This window comes from Pollachius pollachius (genome assembly GCF_949987615.1).
Source record: "Pollachius pollachius genome assembly, chromosome: 9".
Classification (NCBI taxonomy): Eukaryota; Metazoa; Chordata; class Actinopteri; order Gadiformes; family Gadidae; genus Pollachius; species Pollachius pollachius.
Genome location: NC_136942.1, coordinates 19,305,825 through 19,326,439, shown reverse-complemented (window position 1 = coordinate 19,326,439; position 20,615 = coordinate 19,305,825). Strand labels below are relative to the sequence as shown.

The 20,615-nt window shown below is 43.7% G+C and overlaps 1 protein-coding gene across 1 annotated transcript; it reads right to left on the bottom strand.

Moving 5' to 3' along the window:
* Positions 1 to 13,533: 13,533 nt before the first annotated feature.
* gnrhr4 (gonadotropin releasing hormone receptor 4) lies at positions 13,534 to 18,582 on the bottom strand (the record flags this gene model as incomplete). Its single annotated transcript, XM_079743868.1, has 3 exons — positions 13,534 to 14,072; positions 14,515 to 14,719; positions 18,034 to 18,582. The coding sequence occupies 3 exons, from the start codon at positions 18,580 to 18,582 to the stop codon at positions 13,534 to 13,536; spliced, it is 1,293 nt and encodes a 430-aa protein (XP_079599994.1).
* Positions 18,583 to 20,615: the final 2,033 nt, after the last annotated feature.

Sequence of the window (20,615 nt, the reverse complement as noted above, 5' to 3'; positions counted from 1 at the left end):
CAAGTGAGCAGATTCATCACACATCTTTTTATGGTCATCCTGCAGATCTTCATCTCCTTTCCGACCTGACGCATGGCCTTCCCCTCTTACACCTCTTTCACTGCTCTCTCCAACTCCTCAAGAGGAGTTGAAACCCTGTCTGTCTTCCGTTTGTATTTGCGTGGCATGATGGTCTAAGAATATCACATAGTTTTATTGATCAAATGTAAGAATACAATGTACAATAACAATAAAATACAATGAAGTAATATATAGTAAAAAAAATCATAAGTTGGGTTAAGTTGTGCCACTGGCACAACTTAACCCAGGCCCTTTGGCACAAATTACCCCAGACCCACCATTTAGAAAAAAAATGCATCCCCCAGCTGTTTTGAGCAAGCATCATGCTAACTGTATGGACTCATGCTGTAGCTTACTAAAGCACTAAAACATGTGTGAACTGTTTTCAAAGTTGTCTATAATTGTTCAAACACAGCAATCAAAAAACCTTAATCATAGAAATTTTACTTTTGAGGGCAAAAAAAGGTTTTTTGAACTTAAATGTGCTTACCTCTCAAGCCATGTGTCTCCCTTCTTTGCAGGATGAGTGAAATGGATGCCCCTTCAAAAGGATGTGGTCACATGATCAACTTCTTCTATGGTTTTCTAGAAAACAGGGGTGGCACTACTTGCCCTGTGTACACATTACCCCACTCTCCCCTATATGTATGCCATTAATGTTTGTCCTTCAAATACTCAACAACATCATCTGATCGCCTTCACACTTGGTGTAATGTTGAGAACCAAGGAAGGGCAGCGTGGACTTGATTAGATGAGCAGTTTTCGATATAGATGCAAGTAGTAATACCGGCTGTCAAGCAATTGGGCCTTTCATCAATTGGTGAGTATAGGTAGCCCAGAGGTCACAGAAGCAGACTAGTAGCCTGCAGACACACCAACCAGACCAAATAGGTTGCTGGTTCAAATCCTTTGCCAGAACACACAAAAGCCTGGAAAACTTATACCTGGCAGCAATTTTGTTATAACTTTGTAAAAACTAACTTTTTTGATTCATACAAATTAGCTAAAAGCTCTTTGAAGCATTGTGCAAATAAAACATGTGTTTAACCTATATCGAACACAACCAAGCCACACTGACAATGGATTGATCTCTCCACAACATAAACTAAACTTATGTTGCATACATCTCCAAATTTTTTCTGTTCATCCTAGCAACAGCAGCATGCCCCGAGAGACTTTGAGTGCAGCGGGCAGTTCTCCCTCAGAGCTCTGCGTGTCTGAGCCTCTCCCAGATGAGAGGAGGGGTGGCAGTGTGGGTGAATTTGGAGGAGGGTTGTAGGCTGGCAGCCAGAGCTACTGGTATTTTCTAAGCTATTTTCCATTGGCTGAACAATTTTTTTTCTAGACTGGGCAGGCAAGACGCATGTTTGGTGGGCCGAGTCCACCCCTGCCCCTAGGTACCAGCTAGGTACCACCAGTAAAAGGATCATCTAAAATGACATTTATTTGACTTGTGCTACTTGAGTCAGGGTGGTTTTGGATAGCCGTAGCATTTGGCCTTGTATGTTCATAATTTCTATACCTTGAGGATATGAGGAGCTCTTTTGTATGCTTTGATCTCCTCTGATCCATCTGAAATATTTTCTCAGGATCATCTTAGAAAAGATTTCTCAGCGGTCGATATATTCTTTGCAGAATGTGTTTCCAATCACATAAATAGCTGGCATCAGTAGCTATGAAATCCTTCTCATTGTTGTTTGTTTTGTTAGGTAAATAATCTGTATTCACATGATCCGATCTACTCTAATTTTGTTGACACTGAATTTGAGATTAAAATAATGAGTAATCTGGACTGAATAAGTGGGTGCTGAGGTGCTGTCTGCCGCTATGAGCTACTTGTTAATTAACTTTTAGAATTTGGCTGGAAGGTGGCAGCCTGTGTTAATTTAGGACTGTGTGTGTGTATGTGTGTGTTCAATGTGTCACTTTGTTCAAAGAATTATGTGCTCTGGAGTCAACAGAGTATCATTGCACTGGCATTGAATCTCCAACTCACTATAATATGATTATACTTAATTTATTACTTTAGATGTTGTTCTTTTAACTCAAGTTTCGGGACCATCTAGCAGAATTTGAAAGTCTCAATTGTATAATATTTCTGTTGTACACTACATATATCTTACATTCCGTTGCATAATATAGCAGATCACAAATATTGTGAGGCGCCCATGAACAAAACAAGGATTATTTCATCTCCATGCCATGGGAATGATTGTAAGATACAGCGACGCATTTGTAAATCTGCCAAGGGCAAAACAAATCTGTGATGCTCCATCGACACAAACAGCTCAGGCCACGAGTCCTCTCAGACGAGCCAAGTAGGGACGGGATGGGGTGTCAGCACAGAGGGTGCAGAACCTTCTTTCTGAGCAAATAAGATGTTTTTATTACACATCATGCCACACAAACCTGTATACGTCAATGAAATGTCGAATGAGCAAATTAAGAGTTGTTAAGACACAAAGGGTTACAACAGCGCTTGTTGCATTTGCTCCACTGATCCATGAAAGGTTCGGCCCTGCTGGTTTCTTTCAGGTAGGCTAGTGCGCAGTACACAAAGCGTCAGTTAATAAAGCAAACATACAGCAATCATACATGATACGCCTGTCAAGTTGAATAAAACCTTGTTCGTGGCATTACTTCTAGCTAGCTATGATTCAAGCTAGCTATGCCTCACTCACAGTTTTTTACAGAGCCTGCATGAAATTAAGAAAGATTGAAGTGAAATAAGAAAAATAATTGGTTGAGTACTTTGACCACCAGTCTATTTGTGTTTGAAAGCATGGATGTTATTTTTCGGTTTTGGGATTCTGTGTTGGCTGTTAGGTTTGGTTTAATAAGGGTGAACTCAGCATGTCATGGCCAATTCCACATTATTCTGCATTAAAATAGATTTGTAAATGAATGAATATTTACACTACATTTACGGCATTTAGCAGATGCTTTAATCTGAAGCGACTTTCAATAAGTACATTTGTCAGAAGAAAGAGAAACAATATATCGCTGTCGGTACAGTGACAGAACATGTCCTAAATATCTAACATGACACTGTTTATCAGCCCCCCTTTTGAATACAACTCTCCTCGTCTGTGGCTCTCTGAAGCAGCTGTGTGGGCAGAGCTGCCTAAAATCACAAAACCAACAGCAGCAGCTCAGATCCACAAATAAATAAAACCAAAATATTATTTTACGCAAACGTTTTTTCCACAAATTGTGTACAAGTAATGTTCAATACACATAATATATTATTTGATTCAACGTCATCATTGAAAAAGAAAAAGTATAAATCTGCAGTAGCAAAGACAGAAATAAGCTCTTTTTGTTCAATAATTATTATTGAGTATGAGACAGAGAGAGCTTAGCAGCAAAGCAGGTCTCTATGTCTACATTTATTGAAACAATACTTGACCTCCTATCAAAGTTAAAGCAGTCAATTGACTCTCCCACAGAACTGTCATTTGTGCCAAGTACAATGGCAAGTCCGTGCCAATACTAAACTTGTTAATATTTAGCTTTTAACCAAAACAACTAACTGTGATTTTAGAGGTCATATCATTAAGGAGCATGTGTTTTGTTTGCTTTTGCAAGGATGCCTCGGTTAGGCTGTGGACATCAGAACTAAACACAGACAATCTCAGCTGGGGATTGATCCACACCATTGACTACACCAATTCCCCCACTATGTAAAGTTGTGTAATTACTTACAACCAATTAATGGACCTAACATAATTATTACATTAGATACTATGGTTTATAATCAAGTTTTGGGACCACCTTACAGAAATAATTTGAAAGTCTTCAGTCTATCATTAATATTATATTATTATTATTATTATTATTATTATTATTATTATTATATTTAAATGCATTATATAGCAGATCACACATATTGTGAGGCGCTCATCTACAAAAAGAAGTGCACATGCATAGAGAGAAATTACTGATAGTATGATCACAACAAAGCGGTCACTGCACTGCAACAAAGCAGTCAATTGGAATAATATATTAGAAAACAGTTTTTTTGTTTGGTGTTAGCATATATTTCATGACTGTTGTCTTTTCCCTTTGGAAATCACTGTCAATTAATTTAAAAGTTGGCCAGTTAACCGTCCTTATATGCTGCGCATATAAAGAGATTTTGCTTCAACCATTTACTCAGTGACAGCCAGAGGCAATTTACTTTACTGAAGATCCTTTGTGTAGAGTTATTCAACAAGGTCTGTGTGCTGTGAGACTATATGCTAACATCTCATTTGTAAACGTCTATTGCTTTGTAAAGAGATGAGGGACTGTTTTTGGGATGCCCCAGGTGAGTACAACGCAGCAGCAATTAAACGACCAGAAACCCCCCCCCCCCTGTTTAAGCAGGAGATCTTCCGCCTATGAGTTTCAAAAAATGTGAAGTCCTTAAGGTTTTAGAGAAAACAGCCACGTAGGGTTCAACAGGAGCAAGTGCAAAGGGCATGGTGATCCCCCATCGCACAAGCAGGGATTGCCATAGACATACATATATTCATAGACGCCACATCGACTGCTTGGCCCATTGACTGCTTGGCCCATTTCTGCGATACAGAAACGTCCCCGCCATATTGGAAAAGGCAAGACTGGCCTGGATGATTCAGAATAAATTAAAATATATAACTTTGTCAAAATATTGAAAATGTATTTTGTCCTTAGTAAAATAATTCAAGACGATTCCATTATAGATATTTCATTATTTTGTTTAAATCTAATAATAAATATTTAACTGAAATAAAATAGAAGGAGTCTATAGGGGAGAGTGGGGTAAGTAGTGCCAATTTTTACTTAAAGTGCCCTTAAAGCAAGGGGATAACAGTAATGCCTCCAACTAAGACATAATTTAAATCCTACAAACACATATTGCATAATTACAAATCAAAGTATGATACAACTTCAACAAACACTTCAACAAATAATGTCACTCTTAATCGATGTTTGATGCTGTCAGCTACAACCGGGAGATCTGAGCTGAAATCCAAATTTCTGCCCTGGAATTCCAAGTCGGACACCCAAGTATAAGCAAATAGAATACTACCAGTGGGTACATTCCACTGGTCAGGTTGTTTGACTGATCTTTGAAGCAAACATCATAGCGCTGCCCTATGTCTTCTATATGTCATAGGGCTGGGCAGAATATGAAATGGCTTGTAATGGCTGATCACAATCACAGCTGGGGGCAAAAAAGGGGTGCTTTAATATCCCCTAACATCAAAAGACAGTGTCAGTGACAGTCGTATTTCGCCGTTGAGATAAGACGGAAGGTCAGAGCTATTAACGTGACCCGGCTGTCTGTCACTCAGTCTGTGCCTTCCGGAGACATACATCTCTGCCCCAGTATACAGCCAAAACGAGCAACCAGCTCAGGATGAGCTACCTCAGCTATTGAGCATGCTCACGCCGTATTTTGTATAGTGCCTGCGTCCAATCTGCAGAGACGGAAAGAATAAACTCCAAGCCATTGGATTTATGTGGCAAATTAGTTCACGTCAAATGTGTAAGTATCAAGGCTCCACCTTATGATTTGGCTGGACTTTAAGTATACAATGGACGAGAGAGGGATATATTGTCATCTAGCAGCCAGTGAAAATGAAGCACTGAATGATGTGATATGGATAGCTGTTGGTGCGGAGGACTGCACTTTCTGCATCTGTATGCATGGAGCCTGGTGCCAAGGTTGGAGGATATCATATTCCTTGCCTCAGAACAATGGAGGCTGCAATCAGGGACTTGGTTGCATAATTAAATTGAGTATGCAGAACTAGGGCTCCAGCTGGGACACTCTTCAGAGGGGCCCACTGCAGGAATGTGTATTTAAAGAAAATGATTGGTTGTTTCGTTTGACCTTGGAAGTGGTCATTTCCGAGTTCCCAGTCAGAAACGACCACTTGAACAACTCCTTAAGTCGGATTTTCGACTCAGAGTTGGAAGAATCTCACAAACCCAATATCCATGATGGCTGCTCCGTACATCAACAGTAATGAAAGCTGTTTATTAGCACAAACAGTCATACACACAGTAGTTTCCATCCTCTATCTCTGGAAAAGATGCTATTGTTAATGATGGGTAACCTGGCTAGCTATATGTCTAACAAGGTCTGTTGCTACACCTCACCTGGGTGACTTTTCTGGACTCCTCAAGACAAGGCACACAGGGTGGTGATGTTGAAAGCCGTTTTATTGTAGAAGTTGGTAGTTAATGATACATGGGGCTGGTGGTCCATGTTTCCATGCAGGAGACCTCCCTGAGTGTGTGCTTTGATGGCTGGTTGAACCTCTGCACGTTGATGCTCAATGTGCAGCAGGTGTGCAGCCTTACCCAGCCCGAGAGTCCAATCAGTCCGACTCGTGACTGCTTAAAACAGCCATCATCCATACACACACACACTCCCTCACACTGATATTTGCTAAAGCGCATATTGTTTTTTTCTGAATTGTTCTACCGGAACACTGCTGCGACAACTGACATCAAAGGTAAATGGAACTGGAATAGCGGTACATTCTGTTCAGCCTCCTGTCCGAGCTCCAACACCATTCAGAGGAGATAGTGTGGGTTGAGTAACTGCTTCCAAAAACAACGGATCACCAATACAAAATGAATTGTATGAACTATTGGAGGCGGAATATAAGAGTGCAGCCTACCTCTGGAAAAGGAAGGTGTGATAATGAGGGATTTTGAAACAAATGGATTTATGCCTGGCAGAGAAGATAGCAGCCAACTTAAATCCCTTGCAAGCTTCTGTCATGAATTTGGGTTACATCAAACAATATTGAAACCACTAGAGGAGGCATATATGTGGACGGACTTGTTCTGATAGTAGAGTTTGATAGGATAGGCTGGCATGATGGACATGGGGGTTAGTGTTCAAGAAACACCACTAAAACCCCAAGTGTTCCTGGTTTTCATCATACTGCTAAGATGAGATCCACCAGAGAGTATTCTAAAGACACCTTTGAACCACAGCTCATGCTGTTGGCATCGATGTGACTACTGCATGGGATTGCTTTCAGATGAATTATAAATCTGTACTTTACCATGTACAATGTTTCAAAGAGAGCTACATCCTAGAGAAATATCAATAGTTTGAGACTAAAATCTGATGGGACACACAAGTAAAGCTGGTCATATGCTCATCTTCTTCTTGCTGTTTTTTTGAACAACTCAAACTTAAAAGCTGCATTGCTTGAAGTTTGAGAGCAATACTTTTTCATTTGTTTGCAAACTTTTGAGTTGTTAATTGCTTTGTTTCACTAACACCGAACAACAAAAAGCATATCAATCCTGTGCATATCTTTCCAACGGCTCATTTAATTCATCTCTCACATTTCCATATTCCTGAAGAGAGAATTAAACCAAAACTAATTATCCAGGTGCTGGCAGCCACAGAAGTAATCACACAAGCTGTCAGTCTGTCAGCTGACCGGTATAAATCAATATTGAGTGACAAGTTCAGCGGACAACTTCGAGCAAATTCAAAAACTCCCCCGACCATGAATAATGAAAAATGTTTGGGCAGTTTCCTCAATGGCTCAATTCATTTATTTTTGTCAATCACCAAACAATAAAAAGAGTGTCACAAAACAGTCATACTCGAATGGAATGTTGGAAAACGTTATGAGCCTGTGCCCAATGGGAATACAGAGGAAGATTGAGAATACATTTTTCAGAATAAATTATGAGCAGTTGAAATAGCCGCCTGAAGCAAACAGCGGCCCCAAAAGCCAAGTGTTTCTTAGTTGACACTGTGCAGTGTGTTATCACTGCTAACAACCCAAGGCTTTAGAACAACACGCCTCTCAGGGTAAGACATGCTTTCCTGCTGGTTTCAACGCCTCCTTTTGAAACCACACGTTTCATTTATTTTAGGGAAAAAACATTGAGAAATATGCCTCACGACACCGCAGAGGAATGGCGGTCTGGATTAAGTTTATATTTGAGTTTATATCTGTAGATTTTAGTTTATACCAGGATAGAGTAAGAGTTGAAGGTAGAGTACTGGTGGAAACCCCCTGCATGTTACACTGGGACAGAGGTGTCTGGGCTTTCTGAATGCGATTCGCTGAGCAAGGTCACTGCATGGAGGAAAAGGCTTCTTGTGGCATGTGGCTGTCGTGGTGGACGTGTTGCCATCGTCACATTAGCTTTGGGCCGGCTGCTTTTTGGACTGGCAGAGCAGTCAGGTGTTCATATAAAACATGACAGGAGCAAGAACCCATTCCACTTATTATTCACTAATTTACTTATCAGACTTCGGAGAAAGTTTATTCTGGTCTGCAGGGAATATGACCTCTCTAAACGCCTCGCTGGTATCCGCGTGGGTATTGATGTCTCGGTCCATTTCAATGTGTTGTTCAGCTGGGAGGCGTCTGGCCAGGGGCTGTGTTGTGCAGGAGTTAACGTAGTGCCTCATCCCCCCTGAGCCTCCCAGAGGCTAACGCCTGGGCAACCCGCCAACAACACTCTTAACAGCATAGCGCTAATCTTTTCATATCCACAATTCCCCAATACAATTCCCCAAGCATTTTGAGAACCACACAACGGAAAAAATACATATCAAAAACTTGTATTTAAGACAAACACACCTTTCCAGATCACCTTTCAAAATGACACCTCTGTTGATGAGACAAAAGTGTTTTTTAAATCAGCAACTGCTGTCATCAAGATTGTTTAATCAAAGATACCATGTTTGTTATATGATATCTATTAGAGATTCAAACTCAGTAACGGCTTTATATCTGAGGTATATTTAGTTCAGTTAATGAAAGATTCAATTTAGACTGTATTGAAGGGCCTCCATCCAACAGATAGTCGAACCATGGCCTGATGCCAGTCAGCTGGGACACACTCCCTGTATTACACCTCACAATTTGGCTTTAATTCCATGTGAGTCTGAAATCATCCCACTCCAGAGGATATGTAATCGTACAAGGAGAGCAGAGGTCCATCTCTGTTCAGCTGTGTGGCTTGGATGGGACTCCACATCCTGTTCCTGGTTAGGATTACTTTATATAACCTTCTTCCCATTCCTGCATTTTATTATATCCTAGTGTGTCATTCCTCAAGGCTTTATGAATATATTGAGCAGTGGTTTCTACCTCTGTCCTACTATCTTTCCCCAGTCTAAATAATATGGTCTAGATCCAGACGACACTTTGTCATGAGACAGGGCGCGTTTCTCAGCCAGAAGAAGTCTTGGTACATTTTGAGTAAGGAGAAAAGTTACAGGACATCATAACAAATATATTCCTTATTGTTCTTAGTACTGTGGAAGAGTTGAAAATGGGTTTATAATTGATTAAATGTGTCCTTTTCCTCTTCTTCCACCATGAGATGTTATTATAGCCTATTATGTTGTACTATTTTGTAGATTTTTTCCAAAGAGCCTTGCGCAGACTTTATTCGCACTTTTGAATAAAATAACTCACTTTCTGTTATTTCCAGGTGTTTTTTAATTTGTTGTTCTCATTACCTTATCATAACCTGAACCAAAACGTGAGAGGATCGAATGAACAAACTCAAAAGATTTGATTGAAACAAACTTGAAGTGGGATGTTCGTATGAGCCAGAGCAAAAAAAGGCAAAAAAATATATAAAGGAAAAATAAAAAGGAAACCTTTGATATATCAACTGTGCTCTCATATCACAGCTGATATATTGTCTTGTTGTAGCTGCAGCTGTGTTTTCATTACGAAAGTTGAGATCCCGCTTTGTATTATTCTGCAGGGTACCTCCAACAGCTGAGATCTTGTCTTTCAGGACTTGGTTTCTGATGTGGTTTGGAAATAGTTGATGTTCAATGTTTCTGCGAACATGGAATAATGAACTGCTATCTGATCTATATGCGATGCCCCATCGCTGCTCCAGGTCGCTAATGATTATTTCCCCATGAATCACCAGCTGGAGCCATCAGCCATCTGACTGTTTCACTGATCTGTTTCAGGGCTCGCCGGCCTCGGTGTAATCAGAACATCGTTTGAATAGTTTTTATAATGCTTCAGCAGAGTACAAATCTGCTGCATTCCATGGATACTTACTAGAAAAATCCTGTTTGCAATAGTTTGGTTTGAATTTGCGACAATAAAAATCAATAATTATTCATGGCACAGTTGCCTCAGTGAGTGCACATAGAGACATGACAATGAAAAAACAACCATTTCCACATGGAGCTATCAAGCCAACCCAGCTGCCTTCGCTGTATTCATGGCAGTCAATTGAAAAGTGTGATGTCATGGTCAGCCTCTCGGGGTTGAGGATTGTTTTAATTGTTAAACAGTTAGATATGGCTTTGCCTCATGTTGTTCCCCCCCCCCCCTGCCGGATACTTTTCTCTAACCCCTAGATGGATTAGTTGATAAATATGTTTCACCTTCATCCTGTTATTAATCCCCCTCCCTGCCACCCATCTGTCTCTATCCCCCACTGCTCTTGAGGAGTTGATGAAACAATGTAATGGTATTCAGCTTCATCCTGTTCTCATCCTCCTGCCTGCCAGACCTCTGTTTCCAACCCCCTTTGGTTAAAGGGGGTTGTCTTAAAGCAATTGATCAGTGGAGCAACTGAGGGGTTGGTATTAGCATCAAATGCCCCTTCTTTTGTGTTGACAAAGGCATGACAGGTGTATTCTCCTTTCCCTCAGCGCAGACCAATCCAATTTCAACCCCCGCCCTAATGGAAAGAAAATGAACAAGCAGTCATACACAGAAAGTGAGACTTGTTTTCTCTGACAGCCTGGAAGAAGACAAAGTAGAAGAGCGTTCCACTGTTAAAGTGATGCACTGGCCTCAGTCTAAGGGTCTGCCAAATACAATGCAACTGTTTGAAGATGTCCTGAGAGTAATAGCAACTACATAACAAACAGCAAACAGCAGAAAAAGCTTGAAGCGGGCGGAAGAATTTCAAGTAGTGGTGTACAGGGTGTAGTGAAGGACAAGGCACCAGACGTACGGCGAGATATCAGCGAAACCATCGGCACAGAGGTGAAAGAGTCAGAAAAGCCATCGACAATACTGGAGCAGGAGCCAGTCCGATAGACACAACGTGAAGGCATGGGGAAACGGGGACGAGAGATGACGCAGGGCCAGGAGCCAGCCCAGGGGCCAAGCCCAGGGGCCAGCCCAGGCCCAGCAGAGACTGGGGTTCTGGTCCAGATGTTGCTGACTACCAGGGTGAGTCCCGCACCTCAGGACCGAACGGCTGTGCACCAGCTGTCATCGATCGGGAGAGAGCCACCAGTCTGGAAGAAAGTGCTTCAGGGGCCTTGACACCTTCTCCCTCTACACTAGTCCCCCCCCGCCCCCCCATCTTCCGTGTCAGCTTGGGATCCCACCCCTCATTGCTTATTGGTTGCCAACAAGGACGAAGCGTCAGGGAGTAGGAGCTCCCCAGCAGGCCGACAGCAGAGACCAGCAGACAGAAGAGACCAGAAGACCGACAGAAGAGACTAGCAGACCTACAGCAGAGACCAGCAGACCTACAGCAGAGACCAGCAGACCAACAGCAGTGACCAGCATACCTACAGCAGAGACCAGCAGACCTACAGCAGTGACCAGCAAACCTACAGCAGAGACCAGCAGACCAACAGCAGTGACCAGCAGACCGACAGAAGAGACCAGCAGACAGCAGAGACCAGCAGACCGACAGCAGAGACCAGCAGACCTACAGCAGAGACCAGCAGACCGACAGCAGAGACCAGCAGACCTACAGCAGAGACCAGCAGACAGCAGAGACTAGCAGACCTACAGCAGAGACCAGCAGACAGCAGAGACCAGCAGACCGACAGCAGAGACCAGCAGACAGCAGAGACCAGTAGACCGACAGCAGAGACCAGCAGACAGCAGAGACCAGCAGACCTACAGCAGAGACCAGCAGACAGCAGACACCAGCAGACAGCAGAGACCAGCAGACCTACAGCAGAGGCAGGCAGACCTACAGCAGAGACCAGCAGACCTACAGCAGAGACCAGCAGACAGCAGACACCAGCAGACAGCAGAGACCAGCAGACCTACAGCAGAGGCAGGCAGACCTACAGCAGAGACCAGTAGACCTACAGCAGAGACCAGCAGACCGAAGGCGGATGCTGCTATCGCATCCCCCACTCTGCTTGTTTATTCCTCTTGGACTTGAATAATGTGGGGATGCAGGAGTGCTCAGTTGTTTGTATGTTTCACATAGAGTGAGGTGTATAGGATATATGGTTGATAGGATGATGGTTGTTGATGTTTCGGTGCGGTTTTCCTGCTCCCTGCTGGGTCCGTTTCTCAGACCCCCAGTTTTAGTGGATGTTGTGTTTCACCTTCATCCTGTTATTGATCCCCCTACCTGCCAACCATCTGTCTCTATCCCCCTGCTACACTTGAGGAGTGGATCAACAATGTATTTACCATCATCCTGTTCTCATCCTCCTCCTGCCAAATGTTTGTTCTTAAAGCAATTGATCAACAGAGCAACTGAGGGGTTGGTATTGGCATCAAATGGCCCTTATTTTGTCTTACGGCCCAACAACCCCCCACCCACACATCAACATTGGACATATTAAATAGGTGATTGTATTATTTCTCATTAAAATCCCATCTGTAGTCTTGATGTTAAAGTGACCTGCAGGTTATTATGGTTGTCAGTTGTGTTCACCAGGCTGCTCCCACTCACCTGATGGAACAGCTGAATTCTATGACCGCCATTCTTCACAATCCTCTTTTCCTCAAAGATCTAACATGTGGTTAAAAGAGCAAGCGTGATTGATGTTTAGGTTTTATTTTCCCACACTGGGAAGAAAACGTATGGTTTTGCATCATAGATATCATATAAAAATATCGATACAAATGTGTACAACTCCATGTGCTGCATTTGCACACATCGATGGCATGCAATTATCCACATATAATATGCTATTGTTTATTTCAAGAGAACAGAAGAAGGGGTGTGTGCCTATTAAGGTCTTAGTATATTCCAAGTACAATTTGTCCTGAAATTATATATTTTTTGTAGTTCACACCTCATCATTAGAGCAGCAAAAAGTACAGCAAATATGAATTGCTTTTCACACATTCAACAATTTAAAACAATTTAACAATAAGTTCATAAGTAACATTACGCAAAATAATTGGAACAGTTAAAGATAATTGCACAATATAACATTGCCTTATATCGACTAGGATGGTTGTGCTTCATATGTATTTTAGTATTTATAGTAGAACAAAACAATATAAATGCGCTCAAACTGTTTCACACAAAGCAAACCACAAAAGCACACCACATAATTGTACATTCTACCGGAACATATCACATCATATTGTATCTTCCTCTGCATCAGCAAGCCTCCTCTGAAAATAAAACATTACATCACTTTATTATTTTTTAATAGTCAAGTATTTCAAAGTCCTTACAACTAAACCAATCTCTTTTGCACACATTCCGGCGCTCCTTGTGGCAGTGATTCAGGAACGTTATCCTAACTCGTTACACCTGGCTGATGGGGCCGGACCTCTGGGCATCGTCCTGGCTCCCGTTGCTAACGGACACAAAGCTGCTCTTAACGCTGTGGCAGGTCTCCTCCCGCTGGCCCCTCTGCTCGCAGTCGCCGCCGGGGCCCGCGGCCGGCCTGTGAGCGGGGAGCTGGCGCAAGTGCAGAGCCCTGGAGAGCAACCGGTTGTTGTGGTCGGCCGAGGCGGTCGCCGAGGCGGTCGCCGTGGCGGCGGCGGCGGCGTTCAAGTGATGCCTCTTGAGGCCGTGGTGGAAGTGGATGGTAAAGAGGCCGTACGTAATGGGGTCCAGGCAGGCGTTGAACAAGCCGAAAATGAACAGCATGTGCGTCAACGAGTGGGACACGGTCTCCTCCATGTCCTCGGGGAACAGCCAGTACCACAGGCCCAGCAGGTAGTAGGGGGTCCAGCAAACGATGAAGGACGTGACGATGACGATGCTCATCTTCAAGGTCCTCATGCGGGCTTTTGGGATGTTGTTGTGCGAGCGGCGGAGGTGGACCTCTCGAGAGAGCCCTGGAACACAGCGGAAAAAACACTGATTTAAATCTGCTCACGCCGGATTCAAAGGAAAATGTGTGTCGGATTTTCCACCATCTGCTTCATAGGCATTTATGCTTTAATCCAAATCGACTGACAGTGAATTAAGATGGGGGGAATTAGGGGCCGGTAGGCGTTGGGGCATCTAGTTCAGGTCATAGACATCCCTCTGGACATCCGTGTGGACATCCCTCCATCACTATAGACATCCCTATTGACACCCCTTTGGACATCACTATGGCCATCCCTGTAGACATCACTATGGACATATAAACATATGGGTTAGGGTTTGCACATGTTGTGGTTCTATACAACCCTTCGGTTTGGAGTCAAGCACCATAACCTCTAGGCTCCCCCTGCACCCTGACCCATCGACACATGCACGGATCTGTCTTGTGTGGATTTAATGATCACTCACGGCTGCCTCTTCCCATGCGGCTGGAGATCTCCACCAGGATGCGGGCGTAGCAGAAGATCATGATGACCAGGGGCAGCAGGAAGAGACACACGAAGGTGAACAGGTTGTAGACAGTCTCCTGCCAGTGCTGCACGAAGCTCCCACGGGTGGTGCATTGGGTGAAGCGCTCTGGGACCGTGATGGTCACGTTGTGGAAGATGAACATCTGCACAGAGACCGATGAACAGAGGCAGGTCAACGCATGGCTTTGTTATGATATAAACGAGATTCATTCGATACGTTGACCAAACGCTCAGGATGGCCCTTCCCATCTTGTCAATCAACCAGTTAGGAGTCGATATAAGGAGGGTTGGATTAGGATCAAAATATCATTATATAACTTTGTATACTTGTATACAAATGTGCATCCATTATCCAGCACAATTCTCCCAAAGGCTACGTCAATTGTGACAAACATAAAGGGTTTGCATCATGTCTTGTGCAGATTTGAATGTCTCAAATAAAGAATTTCAACAAATAAACAATTTCATCTGACAAAGCATAAGTCAAGTCAAGTCAAGTTATTTATATAGCACATTTAAAAACAAGTAGTTGACCGAAGTGCAGTACAAAAATACAATGCAAAACAACAAATAGTCCTAAAATACACAACAACAGCAAAAACAACAACAACAACAACAAAGCAAAACAAAAAAAAGCTTAATTTGTGTCAAAGGCCAATGCAAAAAAGTGAATCTTTAGTAGCGTTTTAACTGGTCAATAGACTGGGCAGTTCTCAGACTCAGGGGAAGACTGTTCCAGAGATTGGGAGCAGCCTCAGCAAAGGCTCTGTCACCTTTTGTCTTTAGTCTGCACCTAGGTACATCCAGCAGCACCTGCCAAGCTGACCGTGATTCTCTAACTGGAGCATGAATGCAGAGCAACTCTGATATATATTGAGGTAAGTGCACCTCTGTGCAGTTATTCATTCATAACTTGTTTCAAACATGAACTCATACTCTTGGCTTACTTTTAATGTCATATTTAATCATAAATGATATAATGTAACATTCTCAAGATGTCTTTGTTCGTTTTTAAGCTTGTCAGAAAATGACAGGAATACAATGTGTAGTGTATCCATTTTTTGATTTATTCCATCAACATTTTTATTGACTGACAAAGGCTCTCTCTCTCTCTCTCTCTCTCTCTCTCTCTCTCTCTCTCTCTCATATATATATATTGGCTATCACATCAAACAAGGGCTTACTTAAGTGCAGAGTGTGAAACCATGTCATGTTTCTGTGTTTCGCCCCTCATCACAAGTGCGGTCTCATCACGGCTCGATATACATAAAAAACCATATCAAATATGAACCAATATGTGAAGGATCCATCCTCACAAAGATCAAAAGATGATAGGTAGAGAATAGAGTCTGCATAGTAGTGAATTGATAAGGACTCCTGAAATACGATAACAAAAGTGTCACTGTAGAAGTAAATGGGAGTTAGTCTTCTGAGTGTGTCTGATTCCAATCAATGGATCCATGCATGCAGAGATAAGTATTATCTTGTCTGCTCCTTAAAGGTCTCGCTTGCTGCATGTTGATCAAGACTATACAAATTCAAGGCTGTGTGTTCTAATAACCATCATCTTCACAATCACCATCATCATCGTCTATTGTCCTGTAAGCACAATCCTCGCCACAAAAGGGTTTTAGATAACCACAAAATTAGGCTGGAGTACCCAGCCACAGGCAGACTGAGGAGAGAACCACCCCTGTTCACTTGTGTCAAACACCTCCTATCTACTGGGAACATGTCAGACCTGTGCTGTTGTCTTTTCTCCCTTGCGAGCTCAAGGCTGATGCCAGATTAATTGCCGTCTCTCGATGACTTTTCAGCTGGATGTCTGTTAGATGGTAATCAGCATGTCGCCATGCGGGCTCTCTAGTGTTAGATTGATGTCACAAGCCACCGCCAAACAAAAAGTACCAGCCCAATTGAACCAATCATGAACAAGCCAACAGCTGCCTAAGCTGGATTGACTTGAGCAATCCATCACTATTTTCAACATGCACCTGTTGCTTGCTGTACCGGTACCGTTTACGCCCCGGGCCAAGATCATGGATGTTCACCCCCTGCAGGGAGGATTGGGACTCATCCAATGAAAGGGCCAGGCCCAAAGGGACCCCTGTGGATAGACCAGGGAGTCGGGGTTTGTGTGTGTGTGTGTGTGTGTGTGTGTGTGTGGGGGGGGAGTTAAATGCAGACTCGATATTCTGTGCCAAGCAGCAGTGCCCGGGGGCAGTGGATCATGAATCACAGCAGCGACAAGCATCAAAAATGGCCTTATCAATCCAAATATAAACACACAGCACAAAAGGTGGGGGAAATGGTTGGGGAGGTTTCTGAAGAAGCCGACCCGTGTTGCCCAAACAGGGCTCCCACTACAAAGCGTCTCTCCACCTCTATAGATCGACTCTGAGCTACACCGACCCGTGGCATACGGCGCACTGATAAAAGCTCTGCCTATTATAACAGTAGGTGGTGTGTTTGGCAGTGTGAGAGTGGCCGTGTCAGCCAGGAGACGGGCTGAAGGCCTGCAGCCGTAGTCACATCGTAGACATTTTATGTAGTGTACTGTTTTGTTTTTAATCAAATAAAATAAATTAAACTAGTAATTTATTGATGTTTTTTGAATGGCTGATTGCAGTGGTGCTAATAATCCAGCAGAGGGGCTGGATCAGTGTAGGGGAGACACCGCTACGCCAAGATATATCGTACAAAAGGGTACCATTGTGCACTCCAGCATGTGCAAGACATTGATAAAAAAGTTGTCAATAGATAGAAAATAGACCATGTCACCGCAGTCTAGAATCCAATTACTTCATTCCAAGCAGCTGCTGGATTTACACTTGAAATCACATACCTAATGTACCTCCCCTTAACATATGTATTTAAATGGGTAGGAGAAAATAATCCATATGCAGTTGACCAAATCAACCTAACTGACGGCACAGTATCACTCGGCAGTTGTGGAGTGTGTGTGGCTTCAGTAGCCTCACCTGGTCTGAGTCAGACTGATTCGTCTCTGGGGCCGGGTGAGGCCTTCCTACCTGTTGCATTTTTAGAAATCAATGTGCGCAGCTTAAACCAGCCATCACCACACACACCCAGAGATAGATCTCCTGCATGGCAACATTGGAGCAGCGGTGTCATGAGTCATTGTCTGCAAACTTCTACAAGAAACCGGCTTCCGACCCCACCACCCTGCGTCCTCTGTCTAGAGGAGCCCAGAAAAGCCACCTATGACGCGTGTCACACAGACATTTCTACAGCATTGTTTCCGAGGCTGTTGTGTTCAGATGGATCTGTTGATGACAAATCAATTGTTCATCACAATCATCTCAACATGTTTTCCAATCATGTATCTTCTAACAAGGTGGTTCACACAGGCTGTGCTCGTGTAATTAGATAACGTGCATGTGCACTCGAGACCCAGAGAGAGAGAGCACATCATTTAAACCCCGACTCCTCTTACCTGTGGGAGCGAGAGCAGCACACTCATGGTCCACGCCACCGACAGCATGATCTGACTCCTCCTCTTGGCCTCGCTGATGCCAAGCGGGTTGAGGATGGCCGAGTGGCGGTCCAGGCTGATCACCACGGTGACGAAGGCGCACGAGTACATGGCCACCAGCTTGAGGAACATGAGCGCCCGGCAGGCCATGTCTCCCGCCTGCCACTGCACGGTGATGTTCCACGCCGCGTCCACGGGCATCACGATGAAGGTGACCAGCAGGTCGGCCGCCGTCAGGTTCACGATCAGGATGCGGACGTGGGACTTGCGGCGGCCGCCGTGGCTGGCGGCCCACAGCACGGCCAGGTTGCACACGGCGGACACGGCGCACAGGGTGAAGGTGATGACGACCCGCGCCTTGGCGGCGGTGGAGAAGGTGGGCAGCAGGAGCGCGTCCCCCCCTCCCCCGCCCGCGCTGAAGTTGCAGGCGGCGGAGGAGGAGGGGACGGGCGAGGGCTGCTCCTCGCAGCTGGCGTTCCCGCTGGCCTCCTCGGCGGCTTGGTGGAACATGGTGAACGGCGTGCGCTCGCTACGGGATAGAGTGCGTCTGAATGACTTCCAGTGTGTCGTCTGTCTGGGGATTCTCCATCAGGGACTCCGCGGCAACTTCTCGCACAGTTAATCTGGGCGTTTTAGAGTATTCGCAATTAGTGACAGGATGGGCTGTGTTTTTTTAGTGGGAACGTCCTAAGGCTCTATCCTATAGCTATAATTATATCGATTATATTCCCTCATTTAGTTCCATGCCATTCATCATTCAACACGCATACGGGCTAGATGCTGAGTGGCGCATGCCACCTGTTTCTATTGTTTGTATTCCTTAATATTCTCTCCTTTTACAAGGCAGCCTAAGGCAGCAATCATTTAGACACAATGCACTCTAGACACTATAAGGCAGTGGAAAACACAATGAGTGATATTAATACCACAACAATTAGAAATATGATTGCATTAACTGACTCAATGACTAACCGCATGAGGTAAATCTCCCGGTATTACCCGACGCCACGATCAGAAGAATCATTTTTTAAAAGCAGAAATGAACCGAATGTCCTTAATCTGAGTGACTTTCCGTTCAGCTCTATACAAATTACCCCTTCAGTCTGTATACTGAGTCGTCGGTGTACCTGCCCCGAAATTACCATCATATTCGCTCTTGCACAATTATTTGCTCACAAATAGCCTACAATAAAGACGCTGCCGCTCGTAATGAGGAGGCGCATCTCTTATTTTGTTTTTCTAAACTAAGATCAAATTGAAGAGAAAAGGCGAAGAGCAGCTTACCTGTGAAAAAATCACGCCATGTGGAAGCTGTGAGATGCTTCTCTCATTGTTGTATCTCTGTCAGTGTTCACCTCAGTGGAGCGGAGCTGGGGGTGTCCAACGGTACCCGGTGTGTTACTGCAGCTGAACCCCGGCTCCTCAGCATTCCTTTGCACAGCTCTGATGCGCGACGCAATCCACCACAATAGTTACAAATAGATGTGGCTCTATGATGTGCTGATGGGCGGTTTCATAAACTCAGCGTCCACGGTCCAGCGATGTCTTGAAATGAAAGAATTCCTGTCGATTTGTTGTTCAATAGGAAAAAGTGAGATTGAGTGAGAACGGAGTCCATCTGCCCTTGTCTTTCTACTGGAAATAGGAAAGGACAGTGTACAGAATTTGAACTCACACATTGGTGCGATTGTTTTTTTTATATGCATGGTGTTGTTTCAAAGCCCAATGCTGGTAAGCATTATATAAAAATAGAAAAGTAATGCCCGTTTCATTAGCAGGTTATATGTGCAAGAAGAGGTCGACAGGGTCTCGTGGCCAATCATTTTGGCTAACAAAGGATGCAGAAGGGTCAAAGGTAAAGCCGAGAACGAGATGAGCCTGCACGATTGAAATTGGTATGGGGGCGTGCATATGACCTTATTGTAAGGAAAATGAAACCAGCTATTTTTCTTCTCGTTTTTTTTTTTGGTTGGGTTTGTTTTGACAATGTCATTTTCTTATTACATTCTACTGGAAGACCACACATGTTTTTTAAGCTAAGTTAAGTTAAAGTTAGACTTAAAGGTGCATTGTGTTGGATTGTGTGGCATCTAGCGGTGAGGTTGCTTTTTGCGACCAACTGGATTCCCCCTCACCCTCACCGCCCCTCACTCCACCGTTTCCCACGACAACGTAGGAGAAGCTGTGTCCTGTACTGGCTGGTAGGGTGCCGGTAGGTACTTCCAAAATGATGTCCTCGTCCACGGCAGCATAGAGAGGTCAAGTGTGTGATGTGATGAGGTTCCTTGATCGATTTGTTTAATTGCATTTAGTTATTTAATTTGTTTAACTATTGATCATAGCTTACAACTAAGATGGCGATCCTAAGATGAGATGAGAAGTTCTCTGTAGAGCCGTTTGTCCATTCTGAGCTACTATAGAACTATGGCGGTGAACATGGAAACATGTAAAGATAAAGAGTATTGTTACATATTTCAATTTTAACCCATGCTTGAAGGCCTCTTCTTTGACTTCCCTGGAGGATTTTTTTTTATTCTACACAC